Source organism: Lutjanus erythropterus, chromosome 1 (genome assembly GCF_056507025.1).
Source record: "Lutjanus erythropterus isolate fLutEry1 chromosome 1, fLutEry1.hap2, whole genome shotgun sequence".
Taxonomy (NCBI): Eukaryota; Metazoa; Chordata; class Actinopteri; order Lutjaniformes; family Lutjanidae; genus Lutjanus; species Lutjanus erythropterus.
In genome coordinates, this window is record NC_139317.1 from 36,574,027 (window position 1) to 36,591,317 (window position 17,291).

General features: G+C 40.0%; 1 protein-coding gene across 5 annotated transcripts in view; it reads left to right on the forward strand.

Moving 5' to 3' along the window:
• Window positions 1-17,291, forward strand: part of LOC146333220 (transcription initiation factor TFIID subunit 4) — a 122,000-nt gene that overhangs the window by 82,327 nt on the left and 22,382 nt on the right. For all 5 annotated transcript variants that reach the window (XM_084720977.1, XM_084720994.1, XM_084721012.1 and 2 more), the window contains one exon: window positions 4,256-4,378. In XM_084720977.1, the coding sequence (XP_084577103.1) occupies window positions 4,256-4,378 (123 nt within the window). The remainder of the gene's footprint in view (window positions 1-4,255; window positions 4,379-17,291) is intronic.

Genomic DNA, 17,291 nt, shown 5'->3' on the forward strand with positions numbered 1-17,291 from the left:
GTGTGTGTTTAATGAAGTTTAATCCAGTAGTGTATTTCAAGCTGTAATCAAACTTTCAGCACAGATTAGGAGTGATTTTGAGAGTGTTGATAAATACAGGCCCTGATCTGATTGGTATCAGTGAAATCAAGGTGTTAACTGATATGTGTTAAGCAGGTCGCTCAACATCTGTAAGAAAGCTTTGTGCAACTGCGACTTGTGTTTTCTCAGAAATGTAAATATCTGTTTGCATACACTTGCTGCTTCTCCACACTGACCATGACATCATCACCTGACATTGTGCTTTGTGCATCAAACCTCTTTCTAACAAAGCTGTAGATTGATTCTGGGGGATATCTTGAAAATGTTGTATATCTCCTGACCTTTGCTAATAATTTGACTTTACAAGTTCCAGTTCCCTGCTTTAAAAGGGCATACAGGCAGACTGGAAGCACTGGTATTTACGTGACTTTGGAACAGCAGATATTTATGCGTTACCATTGATCGGACCTGGCAAATGTATGCATCCTGCCAGCTGGTTACTCTTCAAGTCTGGAACGAATCTCTGAAGTGACCTTTTGCAGTTTTTGGTGGTGATTTCGCCTATGGCTCAACATTGCCAACAGGGTCGTCCAGAAGGTACTCAGAGATTCTTGTCTTGCAGGGTTTGATTTCAGTTTGTCATACTATTTTCAATATACAAGAGTGCTTGTTGCTTCACATCTATAACACACTCTGCCCTTTTCCACCAAATTAACCGATCTTGAATTGGTTTCATTCCATCTGGTGAACCATCCCGCATTTCCACAAGTTTTCAGCGGAACCACTGTGATCAAGGATGTAATCAACAGAGGGTATGGCAAAATGCACAACGGCCTCAGTAGACTCATGCTCACTTTTGTTCCCAAGAAAAACCTGCTGTTTTTAGATTCCGAACCAATTTATTTTTGGTGGAAATGCCCTGAAAGGAACCAAATTAGGGGCTTGAACCAGAACCACTTGGCGGAAAAGGTCTACCTTCCTCCTTGTTCTGATTCATTTACTTTAAATAAAGATAAAACAAACAATTAACCTTAGTTATTGTTGTTATTCGATAACTTCTAATAAACAAAACAATTCGTACTGTCTAGGCATAAGAAAAAAATATAAGCTATGGCAGAAGAAAATATGATATGCAGAGTGAATGGTGATCAGAGAATGGTACCTCATGACTAAAACAAACCCTGCACAGTTCAGGAAAGTTTATGACAGCAATGTATGGGCTGACACTGTTTTGAACATCTACATTCCTTCATAGCTATAGCTTCTACCTCATAGCATTTGTGCACCTGTGTGTGTCTGGATGAACGTACTGCATTTGTATGTTTGAATTAAATGGTGGTTGAAAACAAATGTAACAAAGGCTGGATCCACTCTGGCTTGTATCAGTTGGCATTCATTAAAGGAAGGTAGCCTCGGCATAGTGGCACCAGATTGAAATCAGAAATCAGCCTCCCTGTGTCATGGCGGCTCTTTATTGACGGGAAACGCAGACTGGAGGGTTGCAGATGGTAAAGTGAAGTCTTCATTTATCATACAGTCATAAATCTGAAAATGCAGGCAGTTGCTGTGGGCGCTGGGAGCCCATGCCTGGTGCCAACTGCCAGGCGGAGATGCCGGCATCCTGGTGCCATCAGTGAGATAGCGGACCTCTCTCTCTTTCTCTCTTCTGCTCTATCGCTCTCTCCCAGCTCACTTTGCAGCGGGATTCTTTAAGGTCAGCCCCGGAGAGATTTGTGTGTTGTTTGTGGCAAAGCCTAATAAGGTTAGCATTGATAACATTAATGCTACATTTGCCATGTGGACAAGGGCAATAATCATCTCCAGCCTGTTTGCCTCAGTTTCTGACTCCATTATACCCTCTGTCTCCATTTGCATAGCATTAAAAGCCTGATTCTCAACTAGAAGCTGCCTGGAATGACTTCGTGGACTTGTCCAGACCATTGCTACTATTTATTATTTGCTTTTAACTTCAGTATACACGTTTTCACCACCATCCATTTTAAAAACGGACAAATAAATGTGGTTTAGATATTCAGCTGCTCGGTGCTATTATTTCCCCTACTTTGTGTTGTCAGCGTGTTTGAATCTTTCAACAGTTCCGCCGTGCTAAATGTGAAGTGGCAACACCCTAAAGGGCATGCCTTGCCACCGGGGTTTTAGGAAAAAATCAGAGGCAACTGCATGCACATTTTAGATCAGACTTTAAACACCAAAGCAACCTTTTACAGAGCGCCATCTGAAAGTAACATGAAATTTTCCCCTGATCAGACAACATACATGCCTCACACAAACACCAGCGCCTAGTGAACGCATGCTGAGAGATAACATAAAAGAACATGAAAGACATGAAAGCGCACATTGATTGTCCCTGTTCACTTCAACCCAGGCCTCTCTCCCCCCAGCGGGCAGGCACGCAGGCAAGCTGGTGGGTAGGCATTCCCTGTGCTGTGGCCAAGATTGATAGGCATGTGTGTGTGTGATTGTGCGTGTGTGTGTGCGCACTGTGTTTGCATGTTGGAGGGAGGGCTAACACCCTCTGTGCCGTGGCCCCAGGCCCTCACACATCCACCCAATAGAAAGGGCAGCTCCTAGCGACGCTGGGTTCCCCCTTAGCCCTGCGGCTAGACATGACATTACCTTGGGCATTGCCTCCCCACAACTTCCCCCTTATACATCACAAACTACAAAAATCATAATGGAACCATGTGACTACACAAACACACATTCACACACTCGATCTTTGACAGTAGCTCTGTTAATGGCTGACAACAGGCTTCCATTTTGTTCAGCTTGGGGGAGAGCTTATACAACTGTACAAGGAATATTTTTCTGCTTTATGTCCCTATGTTTTATTTTGTTACATTCGATCCTATTCTTTTGTCATTGCTCACTCACTCTCACCATGTCGTGTGGCGCTCTGAAATGTGACAGTTTTGGTTGCAAATTCTCCTAAAATTTTTGCAGTCACTTGTCTGGCTCCAAATAATTGGCAAGATGAACCTTTATGTGATACAGAATAAGAAAGTCATGTATTTTAGGTTGTGAACATCAGTGCTAGTTTGTAAAAAAGCTAACTTGTGGCAATTCTGTATCACAGATATTTTTGTCAGGATTGTTACGTATTTGTTTTATGCAAGCTGAGGTATTGTTATCTTCAAAGCCTCCAAAATAAATACAGTGAAAGTTGTCAAAAGTAAGGCTGCACAATTAATCACAATATTATCGAAAATTGTTTTGCAAAATGTGTCATTTCCACTAATCATATTGCATATTGCAATCACAATTTCAGTTAAAATAATTGCAATATGAGTTTTTTACCCTATCAGGCAGCCCTAGTCCAAAGTATCAAGGCTTCAACACTTTTCAGTACCAAATTGTTTAAAACAATAAAATTCTAACATTTGATAGTATTGAAAGCACTGCAGAGATTAAAAAGAACATCTAAGTGGTCATTCAAGACCAAAAGATTTTTGTGCCTGAAATCTCTGCAGCATAGCAAACCCCATCAGTATTAAGAGACTTTTTATGAACCAGCAGTGTGTGCAGGTTAATTAAAAAAAATAAATAAATAAAAAACAGGACTTTTTCTTTTTGTGGTATTGAAAGAGGTATTGAGTATGATTTTTTCACACTAGTATAGTTTTGTGTTAAAATATTTTGACAACCCAACTGAACAATGTATGTTAAAGCTGTCATATGTATCATTTCTGCCTTAAAATGTCTAAATACGCTACACATATTTTATATAATTTTTTTGAGTTGTGTACTTGCATTATCCTAAATGTTTCTGACAATATTCAAACACAGAAGAATATGTCATTTATATAAGGGAGTGGTATGTCTCCTGCTAGACATTGTTAGCTAGTTGCTTGTTGCTGTAACATCCGGGAAAAAAAAACATCAAATACGTCAGAGAGTGAGGAAGGAACTTTAATATTACCTCGTCCATGAACATGATCTCATCATTCACAGCGTCATCAAAGCACATCTCTTGTCATTGTTGAACCCTAGTGGCAGAACTTATATATTGTATGTTTAATCAAGATATGGATAGATATAGATGTAAAATTCTCTTTTTGTTTAGAGACATTAAATACACTGGGGTCAGTGGTGCATATCGATACCTTACACATGATGTACTTACCCAAACACAGCCTTGTGATAGTGGGGCAACACTACACCACATATACTGTAGAGGGTACTTTTCTTCTAATCTTTGTATTGTCTTCTCCAGATGCAACAACAGGAACTGGCCCAGATGAGGCAGCGAGATGCCAACCTTACAGCACTAGCCGCCATCGGACCCCGCAAAAAACGTAAAGTGGATTCACCAGGGGCCACCCCATCAGGGACAGAGGTAAGAACTAAAACAACTCACCTTGATGCTGTATTATCTGTTGTTTTAGTTCATAACCAGTTACTGGTGATGGCTTTATATCTACCTTCAACAACACCATTTTCACAAAACGTTCTGCAGAAATATTTCTGACCAAAAAGTTGCAAGCTTTTTTTTTATTTCACTTATAGTATAGGGAATATATTTTAGATATTCAAGCAGAATAGGATTCAGTGCATTTGTGATGAAAAGGTGATGATCTTGTTTTATTTTTGCAGTGTATTTTTGTGTAGACAGCTTTCACTGGTAATTTGCATGGTCCTGATTGAAGTCAGTTCAGCCATAGAGGGTTGCTGGATATGCAAAAAGTGAGTCACCGAAGACTGTATGTATCTGCAAGACAGTGAATAAGAAATAATCCATAACTGCAGGTAAAGCAGTGATTTCCAAGGTTAGGTTGTACATCAGTCACTTTTCACAGAATGTAGTATGTTGTAGACTTGACACTGGGTTGTTGTCAAAGTTTTCCAACATTAATAACATAAGTGCAGTGACCAGCATTGCTCCTAGGACACTTAATCAATAATCTACAGTAGCATTTCAAGTGTACTTACAGATTATGCAAAATTATGTATTAGGTTTTTCCCACTATTTCCAAATAATTAAATGTGCTTATGTTTTGAACTTTTGTTTACCCACTCTAGTTTTCCTATTTTATTAATCTGCCTAATAGCTATTGTCATGAATTTTTATAAATCAGTGTTCAACAACACATCTTGCCACATATTTTCCCAATACAGAAATAAGTTTAGTGCCCCAGCCAGCCAACCAATGTTAGACTGCTCATTTCTTAAAAAAACAAATAAATTGATTGTTTATATATAATGTATACAGGAACAGCCTCTCTAACCCGTTTAGTCACTGCTGATAGAATAACATGTAGACAGTGTCTTCATTTGTCATTTCAACCATACACAGCTGGTACATAGTGAAACAAAATAACGTTCCTCAGGGGCCAAAGTGCTACATGCAACTACAGAAGAGACAACACAGAACCAAGTCAGATTATACAAAACTTAGCAAGACTATATAAAATGCAGAGACTACACAGGACTACATAAAATGCATCAAATCTGCAACCACGTAAGCTTTATGATCAGTCCCAGTGTGCTTTCTGGGTCAGGGTCACATGCTGGGCCTGAAAATGTACAGACAGAGCAATATTGTGCAAAACTTACTGCATAGTGTAAAGAAAAATTGCTAAGGCAGTGCAAAGCTTAAAGATTGTTAAAAAATACTTAAGTTACTTTAAGTGTAAACATTCACTACTGTAAAAATGTTGCAAAAGAGGTAGAACAATATAATAATTATAAACTGCTGTAGGTGTAAACATATGTTACAATAATGTGGCTTGGCCTTACCAATACACTTCAATTTAAATACATTTTCAAGTTCATTTAAATGAACACAAATGTTTCTTTTGATCAACTGAATTTTTTAGTGCAGTAAAACCAGGCAGTGAATTGAAATGCTTAATTGTTTCAAGTTATGTAATGTATTTAAGATGTAGTTGAGATGTCAGAATACATAAGAAGACATAAACATAGACATTGGAAATAAAAATAAAAGTCCCTGAGGGAGTCTGACCCTAACTTCTCCAGTAGTTTTCTCTCTGTCTGGCTCTTCAGTTGTCATGTAGAAAACTCTGACAGTTTGACATTTTATGTGCTCTAATGTTTACTGAGGTGACCAGAATGTGAGAGGAGAAAAAATGATCTCCGTTTTTTTTTTCTGTGTTACAGTAACAATGGTAAACAGATAAATAACTGTTTTTGATTGATTGATTGCGTCTGTGTCAGTTGTTGTTGTATATTTTTTGCTTACAGGTAAACTGAAAGTTGTACCAATAGATTATTAGGATTGTCTTAGGATTCAATTTTATTTGTAAATTCATTTAAGAGCAATATTTATCTACAAAGGTGCCATGCACTAGGGTTAGGCAATATGTAAAAAATTTACAACCGCCCACCATCAGCCCAGCCCTAACACCCCCATTCAAACTCTAAAGATAAACAAGATAAAACTCACCAAAACATCTTCATTAGTCTTTCCACTCTTCCAACAATCTGATTCATATTTTGGAGGCAGGCCATTGATTTAGCTGAACAAAATGACAGAAATCACACAAAAAAAAAACAACCAGCGATGGACCTGCTGATATATTTGTCCAACTGCCCAGCCCTACCATGCGCAACACAATGGAAACACAAAGCCACAAACCAAGATATGAATAGCAAATCATTGTAATCAGAAACTGAAGAATAGGCGTATGTTTACAGCATTTGATAGAACAGGGAAAAAGGAGTAATATACTGTAATTCAAGCACCCAAATCAAATATGGAATAAGCAATATTAGCATAACCAGAAAATACAGAGAATAGTGGGAGAACGATGATCTGCTGCATCTGGAAATACAACGGTAAGATGTGTGACATTCACATCCATCAGTCAACAGGTCACTGGATTAGAATACTTTACTCTCCAGGTGAACAAGTGAAATTATTGAAAATGAATGATAAAAGATGAAATAAAGCCATGCCTTCATTTTATTTCATATTTATGTTCAAATTTATATTTTGTAGTCTCAGTTTGGCATCTTTATTCCTATAGACTCAAGCTGATTGTGTGTATCCAGGTGCGGGAGCTGTGAAGTGCACTGTAGGGTTGGTGACAGCGTGCCGTCTGCTGAACCATTGTTCTCATGTTTATGTATCTACAAAGTGGATGAAGATGAACAATTCTGAAATCTCCGATTAGAGTTGTGAGCCGATACCTTTCTGGAGGCACAAGGGAGAGTGAGTTTGTTTTGTGGACGGGCTTCTTTGTTGGTCTCCCTTCCCCCCACAGCTTTAGTCCTATTGTATTCTTAATACCACACATCCTCTTCATGCTTAACCTGTTAAACATCAGTCAAGTTTAGGGATCTGTCTAATAAACCACTCTGCACGATTTCAGCTGGTGAACGTGACGTAGATGGAAGGAGATATCTGTTTGTTACAGGCAGTATGGTGACATACTCCCGTGTGACTTGCCTAGTCTGTTCTTAATTAAGCTGAACTGTGTTATTATAAAGCACCGTCTCCTGTTTGAGGTTCCATAAGCAATGAATTGAGGATCGTATTTCTCCAGCACAGGGTCATACATGAAGTCATGCACAGTTGCTGTACCAAGTCACATTTTCCTTTAGGCAGCAGTGGAAACATTTAAATTCCACATATTCATCTGTAAATATGATGAATCTAAAATAAGCCTGAATTTTGAATGTCAATTGGTCATTTTAATAACCTCCTTATCGAGTTGCATCTTCACATCCTTCGCTTAGCAGCAATATGCTGCAGAGGAGCATAGTAATGCACCCGGTAAAAAAGCATAAATAACAAAATAAAAGCATTACTTCTGGTCCTTGAGTGCGGTGCCAACCTCTTTCAGAATGTTTTACCCTGATGGGTATTAGCCCGCGACCTTCTGCTGCATTCAAAAAAATCTGCTTTCTCAAACTGCTTTCCCAAATGCAGTTACACAACATAAACATGAATATACATTAAGCTGCAGTTGTTTCTATTTTATCTCTTTTTTAACGTCCTGTTCGTGTTTAATTAGAGGGGCATAATGAAGTGAAGTCACAGTGCGCCCCTCCTCTGGAGTGATTGCAGAGGGGGCGGAGGAGGAATCTTAACTTATTTTCACTTCGTTTTCACCTCCTCACATTTCTTCATTTCACATGGGCTGGAAGCGCCTGCAGCGTTCTCTTTCCCTTCTCCAGAGCAAAGTGAATGTGACTTTTCTAAGGGGGTCACAGGATGCCTGGAGGCCTGTGGGTGTTACTGGACTGTTGCCTGCTCTCAGCTTCACTGAGGGGCTTGTCATAGATTTCATCTCCACAGAAATGAGCCGGGGGGCCCTGGCCAGGAGCACAAGCAGCCAACGTTATGAAGGGCCCATGCTGATTATTTCCCTCTGACATCGCATCCTGAGCTTTCCGCATTAATCCCAGACAAAGGCAGCCCTTCAGTGCTGTGCCAGAGCTCAAATTAGGAGCCAGATAATGGCCTTGTTGAGATCCTGCTCTATTCGCTGAGGCAGAGCTCCTGTTGAAATCCTCCTCTTCAGTATTCCTTCCCTCCTGCTTGTTCTTTTCCTCATCAGGCCACCTTTTCACCATGTTCGGACTGTGACGGAATTCAGGTGACACAATTTCACTCCGTCCCCCTCTCCCCCCCGCCCCTTATTCACCCACCTTTAATTTGATGGTGGCTTGGCCGGGCTTGGGCCTGTGCCTGGATGTGGATCGCCACGGGCTGTGAAACTGATAGCCAGTCAAGACTGGAGTGTCTGTCTCCAGCCTGATCTAGTCTGCAGGAGGGAACAAAGGGGGCCTTACAGGGCTCCGCAGGGTGGATTAGTTCCAAGGAGCCAATGGCTGGGGCTGCTGGCTGGCTGGCTGGAAGAAGGCCTGCTGTGGCCCCAGCGGTGGGTCACTGCACAGGCAGGGGCCGCACAGGCACACACACACACCAACCCCCCCCTCCAGCTCAATAGTCCCCCCATCCTACAGCCCTAACCCTCCAATCAGCACACATAGGCTTTTGAAGTTCAGCACAAAAGTCAAGGGTGAGCTACCTTGAAGAAGGTGGAGGGATGAAGCGCAGCGACAAAGGGCAGCTGAAGGAGGATGGAAATGTGGAGAAGGCTCTAATGCCCTCCAAACATGAGCTTGAAGATGTGGACACTAATACTATAATGCCTGATTAAAAAGTGTTGAGCTGTTGAAAAAGGATATCTTAATTCCTAGTGTATGTTTTCTCAGGAAGCACCGAAAACTCATACAGCTCCATAGGAAATGTACACAAAATTAAATGTTCATCATCACTGCCAGAAGCTGATTTTTCTTTAAAGGAGAAATATGTAATATATTTAGGGTACTGTGACCATAACATGTCATCGGAGATTAAGGACAAAAGCTGAGTTGAAATACTGGCTTCTCCAACAACAAAGGTACAGCTAATAAGTTCTCTTTTGAAATTTACATTCCGGTGCAGAACGTCTGTTTTTGTTTGCCCGTTTCACATTTATTCACTTTACATAGAGTTAAAATTAATACTGAATGTTCACAGAATGAGTTAGTGCCTTTTTATGAGTCACAAAAAAACATAAATTAAGAAGAACTACATTAAATTGAGCAGTATGTTCAAGAGTCTGGCAGGCAGTTTCGCAGGCAGTCACTGAACTCCAACTCCAGAGTGTGTATTTTCAGAGCAGCGGGCTTTTGTTTACATGATAACAAGCTTCGCTTTCCATCGACAGACAATAGAGGGTACTGATGTCACTGGACTCTGCTTCTTAGCCAGACTAAGTAGCAAAACATCCTGCAACGTGGCGGCCTTTAGAAGGGAAAACCGCTAAATCGTATGAATGAAAAGCAGTTGGACTCAAAAGAGATCCTTGCAACTTACCAAAGACACTGTGGTCTTTTGACTTTTGGATGGGAATCAGAGTTTCACGCACGTGACATACACAAAGCAAAGACGGCATACAAAATTTCTAGGTGGGATTTGTTGGTGAGAAGTGAGAAGAACACCAAAGGATATTCTGGTTGTATGTGCACAGATCTGTACAGATATTTTTATTCTATCACATTATTAGAGAGACATGTTTGCATGCAGCAGCATTTGGGATGCACAGCGGTTGCATGGAATATAAGTAAAAGATGCTAATTATTTAATTGACACAAAATCGCAACTGCAAATTCACATTTCATTGCCTGAATTTGAGTTGTTTCTGTGAATTATAGTGATCAATTTCCATCTCTTTTGTTTGGCTTTTGGAAGTCTGATTTCCTGTTGAATCTATCAGTCAATCACACACAGGTTCTTTCTCATTTTAGATGTATTTTTTTTTGTGTTTTTACTCAGTGGGTGTAACTACAGTGACTCATGTGTATACCGTCTATTGACAGTTATAAATAGCTCATAAGCTTACAGTTGGAATAGTCTTCACTTTTCAGTGTCAAAGTTTAATTGTTCAAGTTGTGTGCTCATGTAGGGTCAATGTCCCTGCAGCCTGCAGGCAACCTACCTGAACTTTGAGTCTGGAAAGGAGACGGCTGAGGGAAACGTCTATGACTCCAGTTTGGACTGTAGTACTCATTTTTGAACACTAGGGTCTTACATATTTCACCTTTAATCAATGTATTTTGCAGCTCAGCAATTAGTGTCTATACAGTTCTGTTGCAGATGACCACTCTATGAGACGGTAACAGCATATCATACATTGGTATACCCTTTCCTCCTCCATAACCATCAGTATATTGCACAGAGAAGAGATAAAAATGGATTTTAGCTCATTGAATTGGGGACAGAGGACAGTCTGTCAAATGGAGCTTTATTCACAATGATTATTCCATCACACCCTGTACACTCTGTCCTTTCACACATTTCACATTATTTGAACACTTGACTGTTTCATTTCCCCCTCATTGATTTTTGTGTGTTATGATATCCTCTCTTCCTATTTGGTGCATCTTGACTACACTGCATGGTATCTGCTTTGCTAGCTTATGAAAGACAGATAGACTCCTCAGTATATCTTAGGTTAGCATTAAAGGTTCTGCGATGTAAAATGTGCCTGAATGCACCATGTCCTGCAGTGTTAAACATGCTCAGAGCTTTGAAACATCCTTGACACATTTACGAGCTCGTAGTTATCATCCTGCCACTGAGGCCATTTATCACATCAAAGGAAGAGCTTTGTTTGTTGACGTAAAAAGCGACAATAGCAGCTAAATTGCCGTGGTTTGTACAGCCGCACTGCCTTTTCTCGTATCTGTCTCGACCAGGCGCAATGCGAGGGACAAAGGTAGGCGAGCGATTTAATAGTGAGCACAGTCTATTTTTCCATTTGAATTCATTTCACCTTCTTTCTTTGAGGCTGTAGATCAGAAAGAAGGAGTGAGGCAATAGAGTGAGAGGCATGGGGAGAGAGGGGGAAAAGCACAAGGAAAACTGATGCCCTTTCCTCCAGCTAAATTAACAGGAATCACGTGGAAAACAATCTGAGTCTCCAATGAAGGAGGGAGGGGGGGGACCATTAAAATTAGCCCCAAGCTATGGACTGCACCCAATATCACTAAAGCTGCACTCACTACAGATGTGGAGGCTGGCTTACAGGCAAACTATGCTCTGTTCTATAGCTACAATTAAAATCAACCTCGCTGCCAAAAAATAGGAGGGGGAAAGAGGGGGTAGAAAGGCAGACATGGAACATCAAAGACAGATTGAAATGTGTAGTCAGTAATAAGAGTGGTCTCCAAGCCCCGAGGTTCTCCACGGTCCCCTTGTTAATGAGAAATTTTGACCTCTGGTTTGTAAGTTAAACTTGTAATCTCGGTTAATGAAGTAAATCAATCCCAACTCGGGAGTGTTCAGTGTCTCTCCCTTTGCCTTCTCCCCGCCAACCTCCCCTCTGTCCTTCTCTCTCGTGCTTTTCTTCCTCTCCTTCTCCTCCTCCTCCTCCTGCGTCGCTCCCAGTGTGCCGCCTGGGAGTAAAAAACGGCCAGGTCTTCAACCAGACAAACAGGAAACTCGCAGAGCACGAGGGTTCCGGAGCTGCAGGGGGGGGCGTAAGGACTCAAGAGGACTAGGACCAACCAGGCTGTTTGGTTAAGAAGGAGACAGGCCAACTGAATGCTAGTAGAAGGGACAGCGTGAAAGGAAACCGCTCGCTCCTCCTCCTCTTCCTTCTTGCTTCTTCCCTTCCATCTTTTCCCCTTCTCTGCCCACAGTCTGTTGGGAATAGTATTTGGTTAAAAAGTCATGCCTGGGCCAGTAATGTGTGAGTACACAGTACTCACTCTACAGCAGGGCTGGGTGTCGTTCAGAATTTTCATTATCAGTCACAGTCCTGATATCTTTGCTTCGATACCAGTTCCTGAATGAAACTACAGTATAGCACTATATTTACCTTAACCTTAAAGCTTTCATAATATGTTGATTTTGGAGGAACCTGTGGATTAAAGTGCAATTGTTTCTGCTGCCATAACCAGACATCAAATATAAAACTATCTGAATAAAAATCCTCCTGCTTCCTTTTATCTGGCTTACATGCTAATCACTGCAATTTTGCCAGGGAACATGTAAACACACTCGTTTCATCTGATTTCACTAAGGATTTGACCTAAGTCTCCTCATGGATGCTCTCATTTACTTACGCAGATCCTAAAGAGGCATCAGTAATAAAGTGAGACTGTTGCATAAGCAGTCAAAAACTCCTTGTAGTACCTTAACCAACAAACAGTTGTGTGCCTGATCCAAAGAAGAAAAAGTATGAAAAAATGAATAATCCCGTTTGAATTTTACCATGAATTACACATTGGATGTTTGTCAATTTAAAAAACAATTTTACAAGTCTAGGAAGTTTCCATTTGCCATAAAACTGTTGAAATATCAGATTTTGAAGATACATAATTAGAAAGACACACAATTGCAAAAGTGACATCATGACTTTCTGCCTCCAAAAGCTAGCATCAGCTGCTCAAGCTATGATGCCCCTGTGTTTTCATACTGGCATGTAGTCACCTGGCTAACAGGTCTTACTCGTCCTTTCTCTTCCCAGCTGATAAAAGTACGGAGAGCCGCTGGATAAAACACTTGAGGTAAGATAATGTTAACAGGGGCAGCGATGTTGGTGTTGATGACATGTATTTTGAGACGGAAGATGTCGTTCACCGAGCAGTTTCACACAAAACTAAACAATACCACAACAAACTGTGATGTTTGATCCTGAAGAAGGTCTGAAGGCTGAAACGTTATCACTTCAATCCCTGGTGTGCGTTACTCTTTTAAACTACGACCAACCTACCGCAATTGTGATCTTCTTGTCTTGTAAAATTATCTTTTAAATTGGAGAACATATGTTTCTTGTATCATAGCACAGTTCAAATAGGAACAAAAAATATTTTTCTCTCACCACTGCCTACCGTTTATATTTTTTCCAAAGTAAGGTCGCATGGGGCACACTGGAACGGGAAGGACTTTACCTCCTCATATCTGGGTGTAATGTTAATGTAGTGTTTTTTCCCGTATGACTCTGCGATGTGGAACATTAGACAGCCAATCACCAGTATTATTAGATCTTGATACGAGCACGCTCCGTGTGTGTTTGCTTAGTGACGCTGATGAATTTATCTCCTTAGGTATCGAAATTCGGTATCGAATGACAGGGCATTTTTCAATACTCAGTAGTATTGAAGCAATTCATTCAGTGCCAGAAAAATATCCAAGTTGTACACTACAGCCTCCTCCTGTTTTTATTACCACAACATCCTTCCTTCTCCTCTTACTCCTCTCCATGTCCAAACCAAACACATAGTAGGAATTTTGAGTGAAAAGGACAGCTAACTTGACCTTCTTATTGAAGCTTTCTTAAACATGTGGAGCTTCACTTTTGCTCTTAACTATATGGAGGCTTCTCTTAAATCCACTGGGTGCCTTGACATCAACCCCCTGATTAGCCATTGGATTTATTTATTTATTTATTTATTTATTTATTTATTTATTTATTATTTCTCCACTAAAGTAATGTGGGGTGGGATCTGAAGTCGAATGTAATGACTTTAGCGTGACTTGTATCAGGCTGTAATGAAGCATAAGGATTCCTGAGTGGGTTCTCCTTCTCTACATACTACATAAATATGATTAAAGAGGGCAGAGAGAGGCTGCTATTGGTTTCATAATGTCAAGAAGATTGCAATATTAGTTTGACTCTCCATCTCAAGGCAATTCTGTATTTCCAGTGAGGACACAAAGGAGACGGAGTTGAGTCTTCAGAATGGTTACAGGGGCTCCTTGGCTGGATGCCATGCGTTCTTAGAGCTTTAACACAGTGCACTTTGCCAACTTTCCCTTCCCCTGTACAGTGCTGAGCACAGTATTACCCACCAGTGGTTACTGCACTGTGGACTATGGGTTAAAGCATTTAAAATACAGCCATATCATTAGCATGAAAAGATGCATACATTTGTATTTCTTGCAATTATGTAGATTGCCTTCATCCACTCCCATTTAGTTCTCTATTGAAATGCACAAAATATGAAACACACATTTCATAATTAGAAGTAAGTGTCCGAAATACCTGAAAATGACATTATTTCTAACGAACACTTACATCAGAATAGCATACTGTATATCACATATTACCGTTATATATACAACGCAGCCACGACACACAGTGTAGCTTGCTGTTACAAGTGTTCATTAAATTTACTAAAATGAGTTTAAGGTTAAGTGTGTAACATTTAGGAGGATCTGTTGGCAGAAATTGAATGTAATATTAATAAGTATGTTTTCATTAGTGTACAACTGCTGTGTTTTGAGCTGTTTCTCCACTGATTGTGGGTGTTCTTCCGTGGAGTCTGGCATGATGCGTCACTATGTTTCTACAGTGGCCCAGAAGGGACAAACTTAAAAACTGGCTCTAGACAAGGCCTTTCCTGTTTTTCGTGGGTTTTGCAGCCACTGCCGTTTCTCTGTGCTTTTCTCTTGCTTTGCAGGCAAGTTGGTTGCAATCTGCTGTTTCACCGCTAGATGCCACTAAATTCTACTGGTCTTTTAAACCATTTGACAAATGGGTGAAGGAGCAATAGGCATTTTGACATAAAGCATAAGTTGCCAAATAGCATTTAAATAAAGAAGTAAATCAAACTTAAATCTTTCAAATAACATCAGTTTGTAAACAGTAAATTCAGACTAAACAAGACTGAGATTCTATAGCCAGGAAAGTGGCTCTGTGATGCTGTTCTGGCACAGCTGATGCTTTGAGCTAAATGCTAATGTCAGCATGCTAATATGCTCAAAATTACAACGGTCACATGGTGTTTACCATCTCAGTTTAGCATGTTAGCATACTAATTAGGATTTAATGCAAAGTACAGGTGAAGCTTATGGGAATGTCAGAAGTTATGCAGGTATTCCTGAGGGATAAATTGGACTGGCGGACACTAATTCATGTTTAGGCTTTAATAGTACAAACAGACCAATGTTTCGACACCACTGAGTCAAAAATGTATTTGATCATAAAGCATAAGTATTGGTCAAAATAAGATTTTTAAGTCAAGTTGGCAATACATCAAAAGTCAGAGAATCACCAAAGTGACAATTCACCCTGACGACATGTTCACAAAATATGGAAAACCATGTAATAGCTGTCGAGATATTTCACTCAAAACCAAAACTATCAACCCCTGGTTGTGCTTGAGGAAAAGTCAGATCACCAGAGTCATCCAGCCTCATCATCTGGAAACCATGAATGTCTGTACCAAATTCTGTGCTTATCCATATAGTAGATTTTGAAATATTTTAAAGAATAAGTGAAAACCTTAACCAGCTGGCCAGGAATAGTCAAGATCACTTAAGTCATTCAAATTCTATACCAAAGTTTATGGCAATCTTTCCATTAGTTGTCAAGATGTTTAACTAGGAACCAAAAATGTCAGCTAGCATGGCAAAAAGAACTGATTTTACTGATAAAGATACTGGGCAGCTTTATAAACATAGTTATTTACATCATGAATGTTGTTGTTCTTTAGTTTGACAGAACAATTAAAATGTTTTGTGTACACACAACACATTTCCAGACTGTTTAAAGTTTAAATTGAATGGACATGATGGAAAAGACCCAAGACTTACACATACGGAGTTGAGCGTGTTTGTATTTAAGAGATCTCTGAATCGCTCACTCCACTGTTTCTGTTCTGTTACCCAACCAGTTTATGTGTGTAAATTGAACTGATGTTTCTCCACGGTAACACAGATGTAAGGCATAAAAAATATATACATATCTGACATCTTGCATCTTGCTTTCTGCAGTTAAATTGGAATATGTTAGAACGAGAGGGTAAAAGAGATACCGTAGCAGCCATTATAGTCTGGTGGGTCTTGAATATATCATAACTGTCAACTTGTCTCAGTATCATCGGCTTTAATGTCTCCATTTGTGGAACGGGCCCCCAAGATCAGTAACTCAGTTGTACACACAGGGGCTGTCCACCACCTATAGGTCAATTGGGTTACATTTTCTAGTGAGTCAGCAAACCTGTAGACACCTAAATGGGATGGAGCTGATGTAAATACTTAAAAAAAAAATAAAAAATAAAATACACACATATATATGTATATATATATATATATATATATGTATATATATATTTATAGGGCCCTAGCTTACGCTGAACTAAAGCGCACGTTGAAAGCATAAGGTGCAATGGATTTAATCTATTTAAGGTGTGTCCAAATCCACCTTTGACGGCTTGCACCCGGGGCGTACAGCAGGATACACCCATTTACTGTGTTTAGTGCCCTGGACACCCATCTGAGCCAGATTGAAGTGCAGGTGTGGCAAAAATGGCAACTGCACCAGTGTGAGATAGCTTTCTGCCTCATATAAGATAGGGCCCATAGTGTGTTCTCTAGGAATGAGTATAGATAACCCAGTACCCAGGATTGAAACTTTTCCAGTCAAATTATATCTGCGTTATATTGTTTTTGTAACCAGATCTTGGAAAAAATTACTATTTGTTATATGGTTTTCTCACAGCCAATCATCGCATGTGTTCAATTTAACTGAACAATGATTGGCCTACTACCACAGCTACAATTAGCGGCTACATACAGTCTGTGATGTTGAATTCGGGTGCAGTGTATTTGACAAAATTCAGCGGCATGCCGAGATGCCACCAAAACATTTCAACGTATCCCTAACAGGCTGAGAATATGAGGTCTCTGTCTGAGCTTAAAAAAAAATCTATTGTGATTATAAATTTAGTCAGTTATTTTAAATGTATTTGATGCAGCTGGTTTTTGGTGCTTTATTTTTGAAACG